At 41.9% G+C, this 18120-nt stretch overlaps 2 protein-coding genes, 1 long non-coding RNA gene and 1 other non-coding gene across 5 annotated transcripts in view; all 4 read right to left on the bottom strand.

Annotated features, from left to right (window-relative positions):
• Positions 1-3201, bottom strand: part of LOC115936972 (uncharacterized) — a 13079-nt gene extending 9878 nt beyond the window's left edge. The window contains exon 1 of one of the 2 annotated variants that reach the window (XM_031018066.2): positions 3065-3201. The gene's annotated coding sequence lies outside the window, so the exon portion shown is untranslated. The remainder of the gene's footprint in view (positions 1-3064) is intronic. The other variant, XM_031018067.2, reaches the window with a different exon arrangement.
• The window catches only part of LOC145717689 (uncharacterized), a 147444-nt gene that overhangs the window by 10436 nt on the left and 118888 nt on the right, over positions 1-18120 (bottom strand). The window lies entirely within an intron of this gene.
• ZNF614 (zinc finger protein 614) lies at positions 7394-18065 on the bottom strand. Its single transcript, XM_081807664.1, has 4 exons — positions 17017-18065; positions 11488-11614; positions 11121-11216; positions 7394-10783 (listed from the first exon to the last, which is right to left on the bottom strand). The coding sequence occupies exons 1-4, from the start codon at positions 17029-17031 to the stop codon at positions 9267-9269; spliced, it is 1755 nt and encodes a 584-aa protein (XP_081663790.1). The 5' UTR covers positions 17032-18065; the 3' UTR covers positions 7394-9266.
• On the bottom strand, positions 17466-17607 carry LOC115936973 (U4 spliceosomal RNA). Its single transcript, XR_014141119.1, has one exon. It is a non-coding gene; the product is annotated as a U4 spliceosomal RNA (small nuclear RNA).

The raw sequence follows: 18120 nt of genomic DNA, 5'->3' as shown, positions 1-18120 counted from the left end.
CCCAGCTCAGCGGGGAGCCTGCTTCTCCCTCTGACCCTCCCCCCTCTCATGCTGTTTCTCTCTCGCTCACTCTCTAAAAAATAAATAAAATCTTTAAAAAAAAAAAAAAATTCTATGCCATCTTAAAGCACACACAGGTCAAGGTCAGTGTTAAAGAACAGGACATTTCATGGGAATAACTTAACATTCAATTTAAAACAGTCAATAAAAGTATTGCAGGTAACTTAAAAATCTACTTCTAAGAATTTCTGAAAAGGAAATACTGGCAACAGTATAATATTTGACAGGACATTTACTTTCTTCATTATATTTTTCATAAGAGCACTTATATTTTAAATCAGAAAATTATCAGCATTCTACAATTAAAATTGCCATTGCTAGATCATTAAAGTAAGTTCATAGCTTTAAAAGTTTTCATAGTTAAAAAAAAAAAAAAAAGAGAGGGCGCCTGGGTGGCTCAGATGGTTAAGCGACTGCCTTCGGCTCAGGTCATGATCCTGGAGTCCCGGGATCGAGTCCCGCATCGGGCTCCCTGCTCAGCAGGGAGTCTGCTTCTCCCTCTGACCCTCCTCCCTCTCGTGCTGTTTCTCTCTCCCTCTCTCTCTCTCAAATAAATAAATAGATAAAATCTTTAAAAAAAAAGAGAGAAACAAAGGGGAGGCAGGGAGAGAGAAAATGAGTTATAAATACAAATTTTACAAAGCACAAAAACATAAATATGGGGAAATTATCAGCCTTTTTACTCAAATATACTAGGTTCCTGCCATCACAGATCACTATTTTAGGTATTTTACTTCACTTAATCTTCAAAACAAAACCTGAGGGAGAGATTCTAACTTCTTTTTGCTATCAGGGAAACAGACAGGTCACAATTACACAATGGGAATGAAAAATCAGACTCATTTCAGGGGCACCTGGGTGGCTCAGTGAGGTAAGCGTCTGCCTTCAACTCAGGTCATGATCCTGGAGTCCTGAGATTGAGCCCCTTGGTTGGGCTCCCTGCTCAGTGGGGAGTCTGCTTCTCCCTCTCCCTTTGCCCCTCAGCTCGTGCTCTCTCTCTCGCTCACCCTCTCTCTCAAATAAATAAAATCTTAAAAACATAATAAATATCAGATTCAACTCATTCTAAAATTCACTTTCATTCCACTTCACAGTAGGCCAAGACTACTTGTAAATAAGATCTCTGTTCATTAAGGAAACAAAGGAAACAAGTAAAAAGCTATCAGAACTCTATTAGTCAGGTAATTGCAGAGGCATTTAGAGTAACTGTAGAGGACTGCAACTGTCTTTAAAATGCACCAACAGAAGACTGAATCAGGATGTGTATGGGTGGCTCAGGAGGTTAGGCTTCTGACTCTTGATTTTGGCTCAGGTCATGATCTCAGGGTTGTGAGATGGAGCCCAGTCTCAGGCTCTGTGCTGGGCATGGAGCCTGCTTGGGATTCTCTCGCTCCCTCTCCCTCCACCCCTCCCCTCCTCTAATAAAAAAGACTGATTCCCGAACAGAGGATGGATAGAGAGTTAGATAACTGGTAGAGCCAGTCTAGTAGGACGTTAATGGTAGAATCTAGGTGGTAGGTATATGGATGGATACTTTAACATTCTTTCAGTATTTCTGTATGTTTGAAAATTTTCCATACTAAAATGTTAGGTGGAGAGAAAGACATTACAGTAAGAATTTAATAAGGTGGCCAAGCAGCAAGTATATATATATATATACATATATTTTAAAGATTTTATTGATTTATTTGACAGAGACACAGCGAGAGAGGGAACACAAGCAGGGGGAGTGGGAGAGGGAGAAGCAGGCTTCCCGCTGAGCAGGGCGCCCGATGTGGGACTCGATCCCAGGACCCTGGGATCACGACCTGAGCCGAAGGCTTAACGACTGAGCCACCCAGGCGCCCCGCAGCAAGTAGATATTTAAAGTTAATTGGTTTTTTATATTATAGAAAATTATAAGGAAAAGAGACTCAGAAAGGAGTAACAGGCTTACAACTGAGATAAAAATAAAGTCTACATTGGAGATGAAAGGCAGGGGAACAAATCCATGAGTAAATGCATAATCATAAAATGTCCCCAAAATGATACCTAAACATTTCAAACATTTCACCTTTATATAAATATATGCAAACACTGAATACGACTCCACTCACAATACCACAGGTTCATACATTAAAATAATCTGTAAATGTTTATTACATGAAATAAGGTAAGAGAGAAAATCATAGTACCATTTACACAATTTATCTGAATTATCAATATTAAGCCCAATATAAAAGCCTCAAACTAAAATGTAATAAAATTTTGACAAGGATTACCCCTTGGGAACGGAATTTACAGTGACAAGAGATGTTATTTTCCTTGTGTCAGTCGGAGTCTGAAAAGAAATATCCAAGAGGAATGTGCAGGAATCTTTCAGGACAAAGGATAAAAGGCTGCATCTTAAATATGAAACTGCTATTAGAGACGCTGGATCATTCACCTCGCCAAAAACTTTGATTTCTGAAAGTTCGAGAGTAAGGGGTGATGTTGGATGCCAAAGAGGGTTTAAGAACTAGAGCTCAGACTTGGGGTTACAGGGCAGAAGGGGGACGCAAACGCACCTCGCGTCTGTGGCAGCCGCCGAGGACTGGGCTCAGCACGCCCCGGCCAAGCCCCGGGCCTCCAGGCGCGGCCCACACTCGCACCAGCGCCCCGGACGCTCGGAGCAGCCCCCGTGAGCCCCCAGAGACCCCTGCACGTGAACCCCGAAACAGCTCATCTTTGCGCCCCGAACAAAATCCGCACCACATGCAGCCTTCTCTGACAGCCACAACCCTGCGGCTGGCAATCTCTGAGCCCCAGAGAGTAAGCGGCCCCCAAATGTGCCCTCGGCACCAGATCGCTGTTCTCCAGAGATCTTTAACCACGAGCCACGAGAGCACCTCCGGACTGAGGCCAGGGGCACCAACAAGCGCACACCCTAACAGGGAAGAACATCCACCCACGCTCTCCTCCCGCTGGAATCCCACCCGCATCACCCGAGGAGGACGCCGACCCACAAACACACCCAGACACTGACCTGATTTTCGCCACACACCACCGCGACCGGTCGGCGCCTGAACTTACTTCGCTAAACTTCGCCCGCGTCCCTCAGCACCCCAGGACGGTGGCCAACAAGGGTCTGAGGCATTTCTAGAGAAAAGGCAACTGGATCCCGGTTTTTCCGCTGCGGCAACATGGCCGCGCCCTGGCCGTACCCCACGGGGGCGGCCATCTTGGATCACGGTCGTACGGCGAGCCGAGGGGCCTCTTCTGCGCCCGCGAGCAGGGGCGGCTGGGAAAGTGGAAGGGCCGGTGGGTCCGACAGAAACGCACAGGTGTCTCCAGGCTGAAGCTTAAACCAGGCAAAAACGACGCGGCGGAAATCCCTTTCAGCTTGCCGACTGGAAAATTAAAAATTAGACGGCTCAGTTGGCACGACCCTGTTAACAGGAAGTGGAGGTATTTGTCCCATCACAGAACACGCTTGGGAAAAGGCGAACCCACCTAAAGAAGCTTCCTCCACCGAGTTTCTAGGAAAAATGGGCTTGAAGCGACTTTTGGACAGAGAACGACGTGCGCAGAAGCTCTGAGGGCACAGGGATGGTGGTCACTCACTAGGAAATAAAAGCGCCGGAACGCGCCAGTTAGGCTTGGGGGCGAGTAATAGGGGAAAAGGCCACAGAAAGTCAAAAGAGGTTAGTGCCCAGGGCGAAGGGCGGAACCGAGGACGCAGGCGGAGCTTTCCCTGGGTCCAAAGAGGAAGACAGGCTTTGAGGACCAAAGGCCAGAAATAGGGAAGAATGGAGGGAAAGGCGTATGCATGTGAAAGAGAAATTGCCAACTGTTTTCCAGTCAGTATACCAACCCATTCCACCATCAATATATGAGATCCACTCTCCACATCCTATTATAAAAGGAATAAGAAAAAGACTAACGTAATTTTTTAAATAGCTCAATAAGCCACTTATTTTTAAAAATTGCAAATACTCAGGGCGCCTGGGTGGCTCAGTCGTTAAGCGTCTGCCTTCGGCTCAGGTCATGATCCCGGGGTCCTGGGATCGAGCCCCGCATCGGGCTCCCTGCTCAGCGGGAAGCCTGCTTCTCCCTCTCCCACTCCCCCTGCTTGTGTTCCCTCTCTCGCTGTCTCTCTCTGTCAAATAAATAAATAAAATCTTAAAAAATAAAAATTGCAAATACTCGACTTTTAAAGTGCATCTAATACTCAAATAAATGCAAAGTAAACATGAAGCAAAAATATTTTAAGCCTTAAGATTCATAAAGATTGAACGATGACTAACATTCAGAGTGGCGAGGCCATGGGATAAAGGCACTCGATTATGCTAAGTCTTATTTTTCTCATCTGCATAGGTAAATTAAGTGTTGTCCACCACATACAGCTTTGAGTGAACTGAAATGTTACTACCTTGCTTATCAGAGTTGCAAGTTTAAAATGCACACCACATTTAATATTAGATATTTGATGTGTTTTTAGGGAGGCAGGATTCAGACTAGAGCATATAAATCAGTAAAATCCTGCAATTATCCAATTTAAACTTTTCATCTCTTTGAGCCAGCAATTAATTTCAAGAATTGATTCAGTAGAAATTTATTTTTTTGAGACCATGTACAAGAGTAATTATAGCATCAATTTTGACAATTTTAAAGAAATAAACACTCTTGTGCTTGTTACATGAATGTACTACTCTTGGGTCTCTCTCTATATTTTTTGAAGATTTTATTTATTCATTTGTCAGGGAGAGACACAGCGAGAGAGGGAACACAAGCAGGGGGAGTGGGAGAGGGAGAAGCAGGCTTCCCACTGAGCAGGGAGCCTGACGCGGGACTCAATCCCAGGACCCTGGGATCATGACCTGAGCCGAAGGCAGACGCTTAACGACTGAGCCACCCAGGAGCCCCTATATGTTCACTTTTGGATAGCATCCCTTCCTAGTGAAGCTGACCAATGTGTCCAATAGGACAAATAACAAACAGGATAGAACTAGACTTGCTCAGTAAGGTATGGTCTGTCTCTTGGAGCTCTTCTAACACATTAGAATAGAGCCCAGGCTAGCCTCTTGCAGTATGAGAGCCTGTGAAAGACCCCATCAATTCCAGTGGAGGCTTAGAGGTGTAGCCATCTAGTTCACGCAGCCTCTGTCCAGACAGCCCCACCAGACATCCAACCCTAAACCCACACAGCATAATTAGTAAATGTTTATTTTTAGACATTAACTTTTAGGAAAGTAATTTTGTAATGCAAAGGTAACTAATACCAATATGAATGTACATCAGTAGGTGATCTGTTAAATAAATAATAAATGAACATGCATACAGACATAAAAAGAATGAAGGACACTGTAAATTTGGTGCAGCCACTATGGAAAACAGTGTGACATTTCCTCAAAAAATTAAAAATAAAACCACCATATGATCCACTAATTCTACTTGAACTTATCCAAAGGAAATGAAATCACTGTCTTAAAAAGACAGTTGTCCTCCCATGCTCATTGCAGCATTATTTACAATAGCCATGGCATCGAAACCAAAGTGTCCTCCTATACAAAATGAATGGATAAAGAAAATGTACACACAATTGAATATTATTCAGCCATAAAAAAGAAAATCCTGCTATTTATGACTCATGAATAGACCCTGAGGGTACTATGCTAAGTGAAATAAGTCAGAGAAAAACAAATACTGTATGATCTCACTTATATGTGGAATCTAAAAGAAAAAAAAAAAAACTAAACTGAGAGAGAAAAATTGGTGGTTGTGACAGGCAGGGTTGGGGGTGGGGTGTGGATAAAATACCTTAAGATGGTCAAAATGTACAAACTTCCAGTTATAAGATAAATAAGTCTAATTATAATAGTAATAATGCTGTGTTGAACATCATTGGCCATTAGGAAAATGCAAGTTAAGCTCAAGATTGTTTACTACTATATACCTAAGAGAATAGTTAATGTAAAATATAGTGACAATACCAACTGCTGGGGAGGATGGAGAGCAACTAAATCTCTCCTATGTTGCTGGTGGAATGGCTAAAAGAAATACACAGTTGACCCTTGAGCAACATGGGTTTGAACTGCATGAGTTCACTTATATGTGGATTTTTTTACAGTGTAGTACTGTAAATGTATTTTCCCTTCCTTATGATTTTGTTAGGCTTTACAATTTTTTAAAACTCCAGTATAATTAACACAGAGTATATTAATTTCAGGTGTACAATATAGTGAGTCAATAATTCTATAAATTACTTAGTGCCAATCACTTTAAGTGTACTCCTAATCCCCCTTTTTTCCACCCATTCCCCCACCCACCTCCCCTCTGGTAACCACCAGATCATTCTCTGTATAGAGTCTGGGGGGACGCCTGGGTGGCTCAGTTGGTTGGGTGACTGCCTTCAGCTCGGGTCACGATCCTGGAGCCCCGGGATGGAGTCCTGCATCGGGCTCCCTGCTCAGCAGGGAGTCTGCTTCTCCCTCTGACCCTCCCCACTCTCGTGCTCTCTCTCTCATTCTCGCTCTCTCAAATAAATAAATAAAATAAAATCTTTAAAAAAAAGAAGTGTCTTTTTTCTTTGTTCATGTTTCTTAAATTCCACATGAGTGAAATCATATGGTATTTGTCTTCCTCAGAAGTCTTATTTTTTTTTTAAAGATTTATTTATTTGAGAGAGAGCAAGCAAGCAGGGGGAGGGTCAGAGGGAGAGAATTTTTCAAGCAGACCTGGCACTGAGCTCAGATCCTGACGCGGGGCTCAATCCCACGACCCATGAGATCATGACCTAAGCCAAAACCGAGAGTCAGACGCTTAACTGACTTAGCCACCCGGGCGCCCCAGAAGTCTGATTTTCTTTTCCCTAGCTTACTTTAAGAATATAGTATATAACACGGGCGCCTGGGTGGCTCAGTTGGTTGAGCGACTGCCTTCGGCTCAGGTCATGATCCTGGAGTCCCGGGATTGAGTCCCGCATTGGGCTCCCTGCTCAGCAGGGAGTCTGCTTCTCCCTCTGACCCTCCCCCCTCTCATGCTCTCTATCTCATTCTTTCTCAAATAAATAAATAAAATCTTAAAAAAAAAAAAAAAGAATATAGTATATAACACATAATCGACTGTTTGTTATTGGTAAGGCTTCCAGGCGACAGGAGGCTATTGGTAGTTAAGTTATACGTGGATTCTCAACTGCCTGGGCGTCAGTGCCCCTAACCCCCATGTTCTTCTAGTGTCAAATGCACTGAATACCAAGTGCTAGAGAGGATACAGAACAATATTTCATACACTGCTGGTGAGAATGTAAAAGAGCACAGCCATGATGGAAGAGAGTAGTTTCTTATAAGGCTAAATACAACTTACCATACATCCCAACAATCATCCACCTGAATATTTATTGTAGAGAAATGAAAATTTATGTTCACACAAAACCCTGTATGCAGATTTCATACCATCTTTACAAAAGCTGAAATGAGGAAATCTCTTCCAAGAATGAAGGGATAAACAAACTGGCCATCCAGTATGTGTATTACTCACTAATAAAAATAACCATCCATTAACTCACATAAGTCTTCAGAGCAATTTGCCAAATGACAAAAACATGAAAAGCTTACACACTTCCTACTAATAAAAAATTATAAATTTGTATATAGTCACTAATGTAACTTTTATGGAAAAAAATAGAAAATTATATAAATAAATACAACCTATATATAAAATATATAAAATCCAGTTGTAAAAATGATTTTTGTAATATTCACAAAATTATACAATTATACTGATGGAAAACAGGTAAGTGGTTGCAAGAGGTAGGTTTGGATAAAGGGAATGAGCATAAAAAGGTATAATGAGGAAATCTGTGTTGATTACAGTATTACATGATGGTTGTGGTAGGGGTTACATGAATCTATATATGTAATAAAACTTCTTAGAATTACAACATAAAAAAAAAAACAAGAAAATCTAATGAAATCCAAATAAGGTTAAGGGCTTAGCTAACAGTATACTACCAACGTCATTTTCCTGGATTCAGTAAGATGTGGCTTACATAAATGTTTTTACTGGGAGGCGTTAGGTAAAGGATACTAGGGAAGTCTCTGGACTATTTTGCAATTTCTTATAAGTTAAAATGATTTCAAATTAAACATTTTATAAAAATAACTCGGAAGGTGGTTTTATAAAATATTTGGTCATATTTATAAACTTATTTAAGCAAGTACAAATACTTGTTATTTTATAAATTTAAAACATTCAGTTTCCTTTTAAACTCCTTTAGTATGCTAAATTTACAATTAAGTTTAGAGCCAAAGAAAGGTAAAAAATCAATAATACAGAGTAGTCCTACAATACTCCATAGAACACTCAGCACGGTGTATAACAATAAATATTAATCAGTGATGAGGAAAGCAGACTATACTTTTTAAAACTAAGGAATTACTGACAAGGCCACTAGAAAAGGGTTTCAAAGTATCATCTGAAAATGTACATCAGGTGAATTATCTGATGTATACTGAGGTCAGACTTGTAACATTTAAAAGCACTCTGACATTTACCACTTTCACAGGACTTCATTCCTTCATAAGTTCTCTGATATTTGACTGCAGGTGCTCTACATTTAGTATGTTCATGAAGTTTTCATTTCTATATGATTTCCTGACAAAACGAGGCAGAATGTGTCACTGATATCCTGCCATATATATATATATATCGTCCTCTTAAAGTTTTTCTCCAGTGTGGACTCTGACCCTCACTGAGGTCTTCTTTCTGGGTAAAAGCTTTCCCATGGTCATCATAAATTTTTTAAAAAATCATATTTCTATGAACAATAAGCTCACTGATGATTTATGATGATCTCTGATAATGAAGTCTACCTTCCCCCTGAAGGCCTTTCTAGTTTCTGCATTCACAGAATTTATCTCAGTATACACTTTTCAGAATATAATGAAGCTAGAAAGTTTTGCTCAAGGCATTTCCACATTGAATGTATCAGAGTTTTCCCAACATGTTTTCACTGACAGAAAATATGAGGTAAGGATCACTGAAGGCACTACAACACATTCACCGTAGCCACCAGATTTACCTCCTAGACAAGTTTTTAATCTCCGCAGGACACACATCAACGGCCATCAGTACCATGATTACATTCCAATCTGCTGGAAACACTGATGTTTAATGAAGTCTCGGTTGCCACAGAAGGCGTTTCCACAGTCATCACATTCATAGGGCTTCTGTTCTGCAGGAGTTCACTAATAAGTAATGAGCTGTGACTCTGTGTTAAAGGAATTTACAACTTGACTGAATCTACCCATTTCTCTTGTGTGCATTTTCTTATGTTTAACAAGGTTTGACAAGTGGGAGAAGGCTTTCTCACAATCGCTGCATCCATATGGTCTCTCGCCTGTATGAGTTCTTTGATGGACATTGAGTACTGACTTTGTGGTGAAGGCTTTTCCACATTCATTGCACTCATAGGGTTTCTCTCCCGTGTGAATTCTCTGATGGGTAATGAGACCATATTTGTGAGAATAGGATTTTCCACACTCAGTACACACAAAGGGAGTCTTTCCTGTATGACATCTCTCATGTTGTATGAGGCATATCTTCTGGCTGAAGGCTTTACCACACTCATTGCATTCATAGGGTTTCTCTCCTGTGTGAGTCCGCTGATGTATAGTGAGGGTGCGCTTTGTGGTGAAGCCTTTTCCACATTCATTACATAAGTAAGATTTCTCTCCTGTGTGAGTTCGCTGATGTATAATGAGGGTGCGCTTTGTGGTGAAGCCTTTTCCACATTCACTGCACACGTAAGATTTTTCCCCAGTATGAGATCGCTGATGTACGATGAGATTACTCTTCACTGTGAAGCCTTTTCCACACTCGCTACATATATAGGGTTTCTCTCCAGTATGAGTTCGCTGATGTACAACAAGATAGCGCTTCATGGTGAAGCCTTTTCCGCATTCAGTGCATATATAGGGTTTCTCCCCTGTATGAGTTCGCTGATGCACAATGAGATTGCTCTTCACAGTGAAGCCTTTTCCACATTCACTGCACACATAAGGTTTCTCTCCACTATGAGTTCGCTGATGTGCAATCAGATAGCGTTTCATGGTGAAGCCTTTTCCACACTCACTGCATGTGTAGGATTTCTCTGCTGTTTGGGTTTGCTGAGGCAAAGTGAGACTGCTCTTCACACTAGAGCCTTTTCTGTATTCACTGGTTATACAGACTTTGTCTTGTGTATGAGTTTTCTGATGTTTAGCGAACATGACATTTCTGGAGAAGGAATTCCCACATGGATCACACTCATGGGGTTTCTCACCTCTATGACCTCTCTCATGGTAAATAAGCCGAGACTTCCTGATGCAGGTTTTCTCACCTTCGATGCATGTGTGGGCTTTCTCTATTTTGTGAGTCCTCTGATGCTTAAAGTCTTGGAATTTAGTGCTGATATATTTTGCACTTTCAGGGAATTCAATTCCAGAATACAAATGTTCATGATTACCATGCAGAAAAGATTTTTCTCCATTAAACTCAACAGCCTTCTTTGTTTCATATCTTCTCTTCTCGTTAACTAAACTCAAACTTGATTTCAAAGCTTTTCTACATAAATCAAACACACGATTTTGCGTTATGGCAAAATGTATTTTGCTCAAATGAACAGCATTTCTAAATGTACTCTGTTCCCCATATTGTTGTGTGCTCTTCAGAAATCTGTGGTTTTGAGAGTGCTCTTGCAGATGACTATCAAGCTTCCCGAATCCTAGGGAAAAAAGGGAACAACAAATTCTCTCACAAGGATGGTATGGAATAAAAGTGTTTTAAAGATGATGTGGTGGGGGTGGCTCTTTATTGTTTTGACTATATAATTTTAAAAGAAAATTATAAAGATTTAAAATGAAATAAATATCAGATCCAAGAAGAGGTAAGGAGCATATTTAGAGCTAAATACGCACAAAAGAAAGAGAGTTCTTATCTGGGGGAAGGAATATGGGGAGGAGCTGATTAGGTATCCTCAGACACCCTCACAGCTGTGACACCTTCTCTTAAAGACTAGAATAAAACTTCTTCAGCCACTCCCCTTGCTGGTACTCACTCACCCAGATGGGTTCTATTCTGTATTTCATCCTCTGTTATCCATGGTTCATCTCTGTATTCCAACTTGGACAATGCATCTGGTTCGGTAGCCTGACACCCTGTTCGTGAGAAATGACAAAAGACTTAGATGCAGTGACTTGGGGTATAGTAAGTTGAGATGGGAAAATATTACATTTTAGAGACAAAGCGATTTCTCACATGCAAAGTAGTTAAAAGTTCTCTTTCAGGATAGAAAAGATTATACCCCTTTGTTTAGGGCCAAGATAAGGGACTCTTCGGAAGACCACAGTGATTGCAAAGCTTTGATCGAGTGATAGAGGAAAAGCCAGTGACTGAGCACCTCTAAGTGACATAGAAAGCTGTCCTCACCCACTGACACCAGGTTGCTATAGTTCTCCAACATCACGTCCCGGTACAGGTCCTTCTGGGCGGGGGCCAGGAGCTGCCACTCCTCCCAGGTGAAGTCCACGGCCACGTCCTCCAGTGTCAGTGATTCCTGTAATAACACGGTCCTATTTAATATGATGTGAATTACTTTTGTTAATACGGAAGAAGCATGAGGGAGGCTGTCCTAATCACCATATAGCCTCATCTATATATACTTTTTTCTTTTTAAAGATTTTATTTATTTGACAGAGAGGTTGAGGGAGAAAGCACAAGAAGGGGGAGCGGCAGGCAGAGGGAGAGAGAGAAGCAGGCCTCCTGCCAAGCAGGGAGCCCGATGTGGGGCTCCATCCCAGGACCCTGGGATCATGACCCAAGCCGAAGGCAGACACTCAACCAACTGAGCCCCCCCCCCCAGGTACCCCTATATATATTTTCTTATACACATTTCAGTAGAAATGAGGAGCCTACGTGGCTCCGTTGGTGACTCCCATCTTGCTAACAGAATCTGTCCTTTCATGACTTTGATGAAACAAGTGGCATGTAGGGAAGGCCCATGTAGCAAGGAACTAATAAATAAGAATCTTACATGAGCAGACAGGTAGGAACTGAGGATCTCACTTGATCAGCCCTTCTGGAAATGAATCCCGCCAACAACCCAGTAAGTGAGCTTAGAAGTGCATCCTTCCCCACCCGAGCCTCCAGATCAGATGCCACCCTGGCTTACACCTTGCTTACAGGCTCATGAGTGACTGTGAAACAAAGTACCCAGCAGCGATATGACAAAAAACAAATATTTGGCTTTTGGCCCCAGTTACTACAAGGAACTCCTAAAATGCTTAGGATCTCCACAGTGATCAGTGTCTTTTGTGTGCTAATGAGATGACTGGTAACCCAAGCCCTCACACAGCCACGGGATGGGGGCTGGTCACCAGGGAAACAAACTACCTGATTACAGGGTTCAACTTAGCCCCACCTCCTGAGTTCAATCACCAATGTTCAGTGATTTAATCAATCATACCTAAGCCATAAAACCTCCATAAAGCCCCCAAAACCACAGGTTCAGCAAACTTCCAAGTTGGTGAGCACATCATGCTGCTGGAAGGGTGGCACACCCCCATACTCTGTCCTGAGAAAGGGACCGTAGAAACCATGATTTAGAGCCCGTCAGTCAGTACAGGAGACCAAGACTTGAGATTGGAATCCCAAGTGGTGGCTTTCTTGCAGGTCTGTACTCTTAAATTTGTGTAATCTGATGCTAACTGCAGGTAGTCAGTGTCAGAGAGTCCAATGTCAATCTGGAGAGGTGGTGTTGAAAGAGATCACATATTTGGTGTCAGGAGGAAAAAACCTCGTTTGATATCAAAAGTATTGTGGGTAAAAACAACACAGACTAGGTAAGCCATGTTTGCTTGCCCGCCTGGAAGGAGTCTCCAGGTAACACACTGTCGGAATTGGCTACAAATCAGAGGTTCCCACAATCTTCTCCTTGGATTCAACAACCTTCTCCTTGGATTCAGTCATTTGCTAGAACAGCTCAAAGAACTCAGAGAAACACTTACTTACATTTACTGGTTTATTATATAGTAAAGGACATTATAAAGGATACAAATGAACCAGATGAAGAGGTACCTCGTGCAAGGTCTGGAAGGTCCTGAACCCACAAGCTTCTGTCCCTGTGGAGTTGGGGTATGCTACACCCTCCGAGCATGTAGATGTGTTCACCAATCCAGAAACTCTCCGAACCCTGTACTTTCGGGATTTTATGGGGACTTCATTTCATGGACATGATCTAATAATCGATTACTAATTCATTATCCAGTCCTTCTCCCCACTCTGGAGGATGGGGGCAGGGCTGCAAGTTCCAAGCTTCTAATCATGACTTGATCTTTCTAGAGACCAGCCCCCACAGAAGACATTCAGGAGCCCACACCAAGAGTCACCTAAATAGAACAAAAGACGGTCCTATCACCCAGAAAATTCCAAGGGATTTAGGAGCTCTGTGACAGACACTCCTATCACCAAGGAAATTATAAGAGTTTTAGAAAACTCTGTGTCAGGAACCAGGGTAAAAGACTAAATATTAGCAGGAACCAGGGTAAAAGACTATATATTAGGCAGATATATATGTATATGTTATTATGCCACAACACCAACAGATAATGAATATAAGACATAAGCTTTTAAAGAAAGAACTTATGGAAGAATAGAAGAAAATATGGAATGTTTATGGCACAAGTAAAAAGCATAAAGAAAAGGCTAACAAATTTTAATTTGAATCAAAAATAAAACTTTTGCATGGAAAAAGATATTAAGAAAAGCGAAAAGACAAGATTCTAGAAAAATAACTGCAACATATAAAAGATCAATATATCACAAGATAAACAATTACAAATCAGTAAGACAAAAAATAATTTTTTTTTAAAGATTTTATTTATTTATTTGAGACAGAGAGAATGAGAGAGACAGAGAGCACATGAGATGGGGGAGGGTCAGAGGGAGAAGCAGACTCCCTGCCGAGCAGGGAGCCCGATGTGGGACTCGATCCCGGGACTCCAGGATCATGACCTGCGCTGAAGGCAGTCGCTTAACCAACTGAGCCACTCAGGCACCCGACAAAAAATAATTTTTAAAATGAGCCAAGAATGAAGACCACATATCACAGAAGAAATAATCCAAAAAAGCAACAAAGGGACAAGAATCTGAACCTCACAAGTGATTGGGAAAATGCAAAATAAAATAAGGCAAAAGAATACTGGTTCATACAGACCATGGAAAATATGCAATTTGATAACATAATAACAAGTGTTGGCAAGCTGAGGAGCACTGGATGTTCTTACATAACGCTTTCTATCAACCAGGCACTCTTCTAGATGCTTTGTCTAGATTAATTCATTTTATTTTATTTTATTTTTTAAAGATTTTATTTATTTATTTGAGAGAGAGAATGAGATAGAGAGAGCATGAGAGGGGGGAGGGTCAGAGGGAGAAGCAGACTCCCTCCCGAGCAGGGAGCCCGATGCGGGACTCGATCCCGGGACTCCAGGATCATGACCTGAACCGCACTTTAGACCCTACCTTATGATGTAAGTGCCATTGTCATTAACCCCATTCTACACATGAGAAAAGGGGCGTGATGGCTAACTGAAGAATGCAGTCACACGGCTGGCAACTGGCTGCAAAACCTACACTTTTAAACATGATACCACACTGACCATGAGTTGGAACATTAAAATGTGAAATGACCTGGGCGCCTGGGGTGGCTCAGTTGTTAAGCGTCTGCCTTCAGCTCCGGTCATGATCCCAGGGTCCTGGGATCGAGTCCCACATCGGGCTCCCTGCTCGGCGGGAAGCCTGCTTCTCCCTCTCCCACTCCCCCTGCTTGTGTTCCTGCTCTCGCTGTCTCTCTCTGTCAAATAAATAAAATCTTTTAAAAAAAAAATAAATAAATAAATAAATAAAATGTGAAATGACCACACCCCATAGTTGATTTCTCTGTAGCTACTCTGAACAAACACTGATACAATTTCACGAAAAGCCATTAACAAGGCAGTTCATTCTCATGGTTTGTAATAACAAAAATATCTAAATATTCATCAATAAGTGAATTATTTAATTATTACTCATACAACATCTGAAGTTCATTGTGTCAGGTGAAAAAGAAGAAAGTTGGCTTATAGGTACCAACAGGAAGAGAATGCCAACACACTTAAAAGAGTTTGGAGGATGTACATGAAAATAACTGTGGCTCACTCTGGAGAGGTGATTCATACATGAGTGTAAGGGTCAAGGAGTATTTTTTTTTTTTTTAAAGATTTTATTTATTTATTCATGAGAGATAGAGAGAGAGGCAGAGGGAGAAGCAGGCTCCCCGCAGAGCAGGGAGCCCGATACGGGACTCGATCCCAGGACCCTGGGATCATGACCTGAGCTGAAGGCAGACGCTTAACCGACTGAGCCACCCAGGTGTCCCAAGGGTCAAGGAGTATTAAGCTGCTATCAACGAAGTCTGTACTATTTCACACTAACTCTATTAAATTCAGAGTGAACCTCTGAACATATGTGTTACTGTGTTATTTATCATTTCAAAAATCAAATATTTTGTTCCCATCAAACTCCAAAGATTTTTGTTTCTTTGTTTTTTGAGTATGACTATGAACTCATGGACTTTTTTTCTTTTTTTTTAAGGAGAGAGTGTGCGTGTGCTCGAGCCAAGGGCGGGGGAGGGTGAAGGAGAGGGAGAGAGAGAATGTTAAGCAGGCTCCCACTCAGCACAGAGCCTGACACAGGGCTCAATCTCACGATCCTGAGATCATGACCTCGGCCAAAATCAAGAGTTGGATGCTTAACCGACTGAGCCACCCAGGCGCCCCAAACTCATGGACTTTTCCATAGCTGCACAGCTACTATGCTTCAGTCCAGTGCAGTCATCTTTCTTTTAGATGCTCAACTGGTACTAGGCCTATGGTACTTCAACTAATAGCAAGCCCCTTATAGTTATCTGTGTTGTTTGGAGTATTGTTCCATTCATATAAAACATGATAGATATATACATTTAGGTATGTAAATGCACAAACAGATACATATAAGAAGTATGCACTACCAGGTATTTGTTAATGCTACACCAGGGGATTAAGAGGCACTCTCTTACCATGAGTCACCTGTGTACAAAAGAGAAAAAAGGTAAAAACAAAATAAAATAAAAACACAAATAGGAAGGTAATTTAAACACAAGGAAAAATACCCCACTTTCTGAGATGGAGTGAAAGTTTTAAATCAAACCCCATGGATGCCAACAACCCAAACCCTTAATAGAGAAAAACACTTTCTCAACTACTACTGCCAAATCTGTACTCAAACGCCACTTCAACTACCTGTTCATGGAGGACCATTTGAAAGTCATGCAATCTTCATTTTCCTACGCCATTTCAGTGGTTTTATTCCAGACTGCCATAAAGTTGGGTCCCTGGATCACCAGACTATGGTGCCCTGAAGAACTGTACCCACTGACCTCTGCTTGACATATTCCCAGAGGAGGCCCTCTGTAAGAGACAGCTATAGAAATCTGCTTTCCCACTTACCAGAAGGCTGCAGGTGAGAATACACCTCACTGATGCCCTCCAAGGAAATCCACCAAAGAAATTTCAGGAGACCTAAGTGGCATAAACTACTGAATCCCCCAAGAAACTGGTCTGCCTTCCTCACAGAGTCCGTGCACATCACATAGCTTTTCATGTCTCTTTGGTTATGATGTTTGTTAGAGATATCAGACTCAAAGTGACAGCTACCGAAACCCACAGGATGCACCAGTCACACACTGTGTTCCAATGTTAATCCTTCAGGATGACCCCTCTGAGTAACATATTCCTGATTTCACTTTGCTCTGCTTTTGAATTTAGAATCTAAGTTAATTTCTCCCCAGAATCCAATTATACTAAAAGGTTGAACTGATTTTTCTCAGGTCACCACAAATCTGTCAGAAAGCATAGGAAAAACGTAACAAACAAAAATCACCTGGGCCTTGATCATTTTCTTCCGTGCTCACAAAACAGTAACATGGATTCTGTCTTTCGTCTCTTCTGCATCTGCCACAAAGTTCTTAGAGTCAGAAAGCTTGGTGTCTGCTTGAAGTTGTCCCTAGAAATAATGATATCCAAGTCCAAGTACCTTTTTTTTCTTCCTTCATTCCTTCACTTGATCACTCTTGCTCTTGGGGACCTGGGACCTGTGGGCTGAAGAGCAAACTGAATTTGAGTATACTTTTCCTCTGGGCCTAGGTGTTATCACTGCTGCTATGCACTTACCTTAGAGGACCTCAATATTTCCAACTGTTCCGAGGCTTTCACACTCTAGGGCAGTAAAGCAGGGTTCTAAATGAGTGAAAGGTATGCCTTTCCTCTGTGAAGAAGAAGTGGCATGGGTATTAAAGGGGAGGTGGGAAAGCAAAGGCAGCAGAGCATGATGCCTCAGAGGCAGGTGGATTATCAAGCACATCCATTTACGACATATGGGAGGTTCCAAAGATCTGGACATTGTGTCTTTAATTAGTAATAATCGCGCCTCGGATAAACCTCATCAGCTACAATACTGCCTCTGCGCAAAGCTTAGACACTGTGTCTTTAAAAAGCATGTGTGGGGTGCCTGGGTAGCTCAGTCGTTAAGCGTCTGCCTTCGGCTCAGGTCATGGTCCCAGGGTCCTGGGATCGAGCCCCGCATCGGGCTCCCTGCTCGGCAGGAGGCCTGCTTCTCCCTCTCCCACTCCCCCTGCTTGTGTTCCCTCTCTCGCTGTGTCTCTCTCTGTCAGATAAATAAATAAAATCTTAAAAAATAAAATAAAATAAAAAGCATGTATGCTCATGCACTGCTTTGGAAGTCTTTATATGCTCCATGGGTACACACACTTCAGTGTGAAGACTAATGTACCAAGCAAATCATAAGGACTGTCTTATCCACTTGATGCACTAAATGATTAACCTTGCCCAACAGAGGTTTGGCTTTTGCCCTTAGTTTCTAGGAGGAAACTTCTAAGTTCTTGGAATATCCTGCCTGATAAAAGTGTCTCTGCTCACCTGGGAGGCTTGGGCAATGCAAGGCAGTCTATTCTAATAAAGTGATTTA

The sequence above is a fragment of the Leptonychotes weddellii genome, chromosome 16, assembly GCF_054177405.1.
Source record: "Leptonychotes weddellii isolate Sample4059 chromosome 16, ASM5417740v2, whole genome shotgun sequence".
Lineage (NCBI taxonomy): Eukaryota > Metazoa > Chordata > Mammalia > Carnivora > Phocidae > Leptonychotes > Leptonychotes weddellii.
Note: the sequence above shows the minus strand (reverse complement) of the source record. Positions and strands in the feature narration are given on the sequence as shown.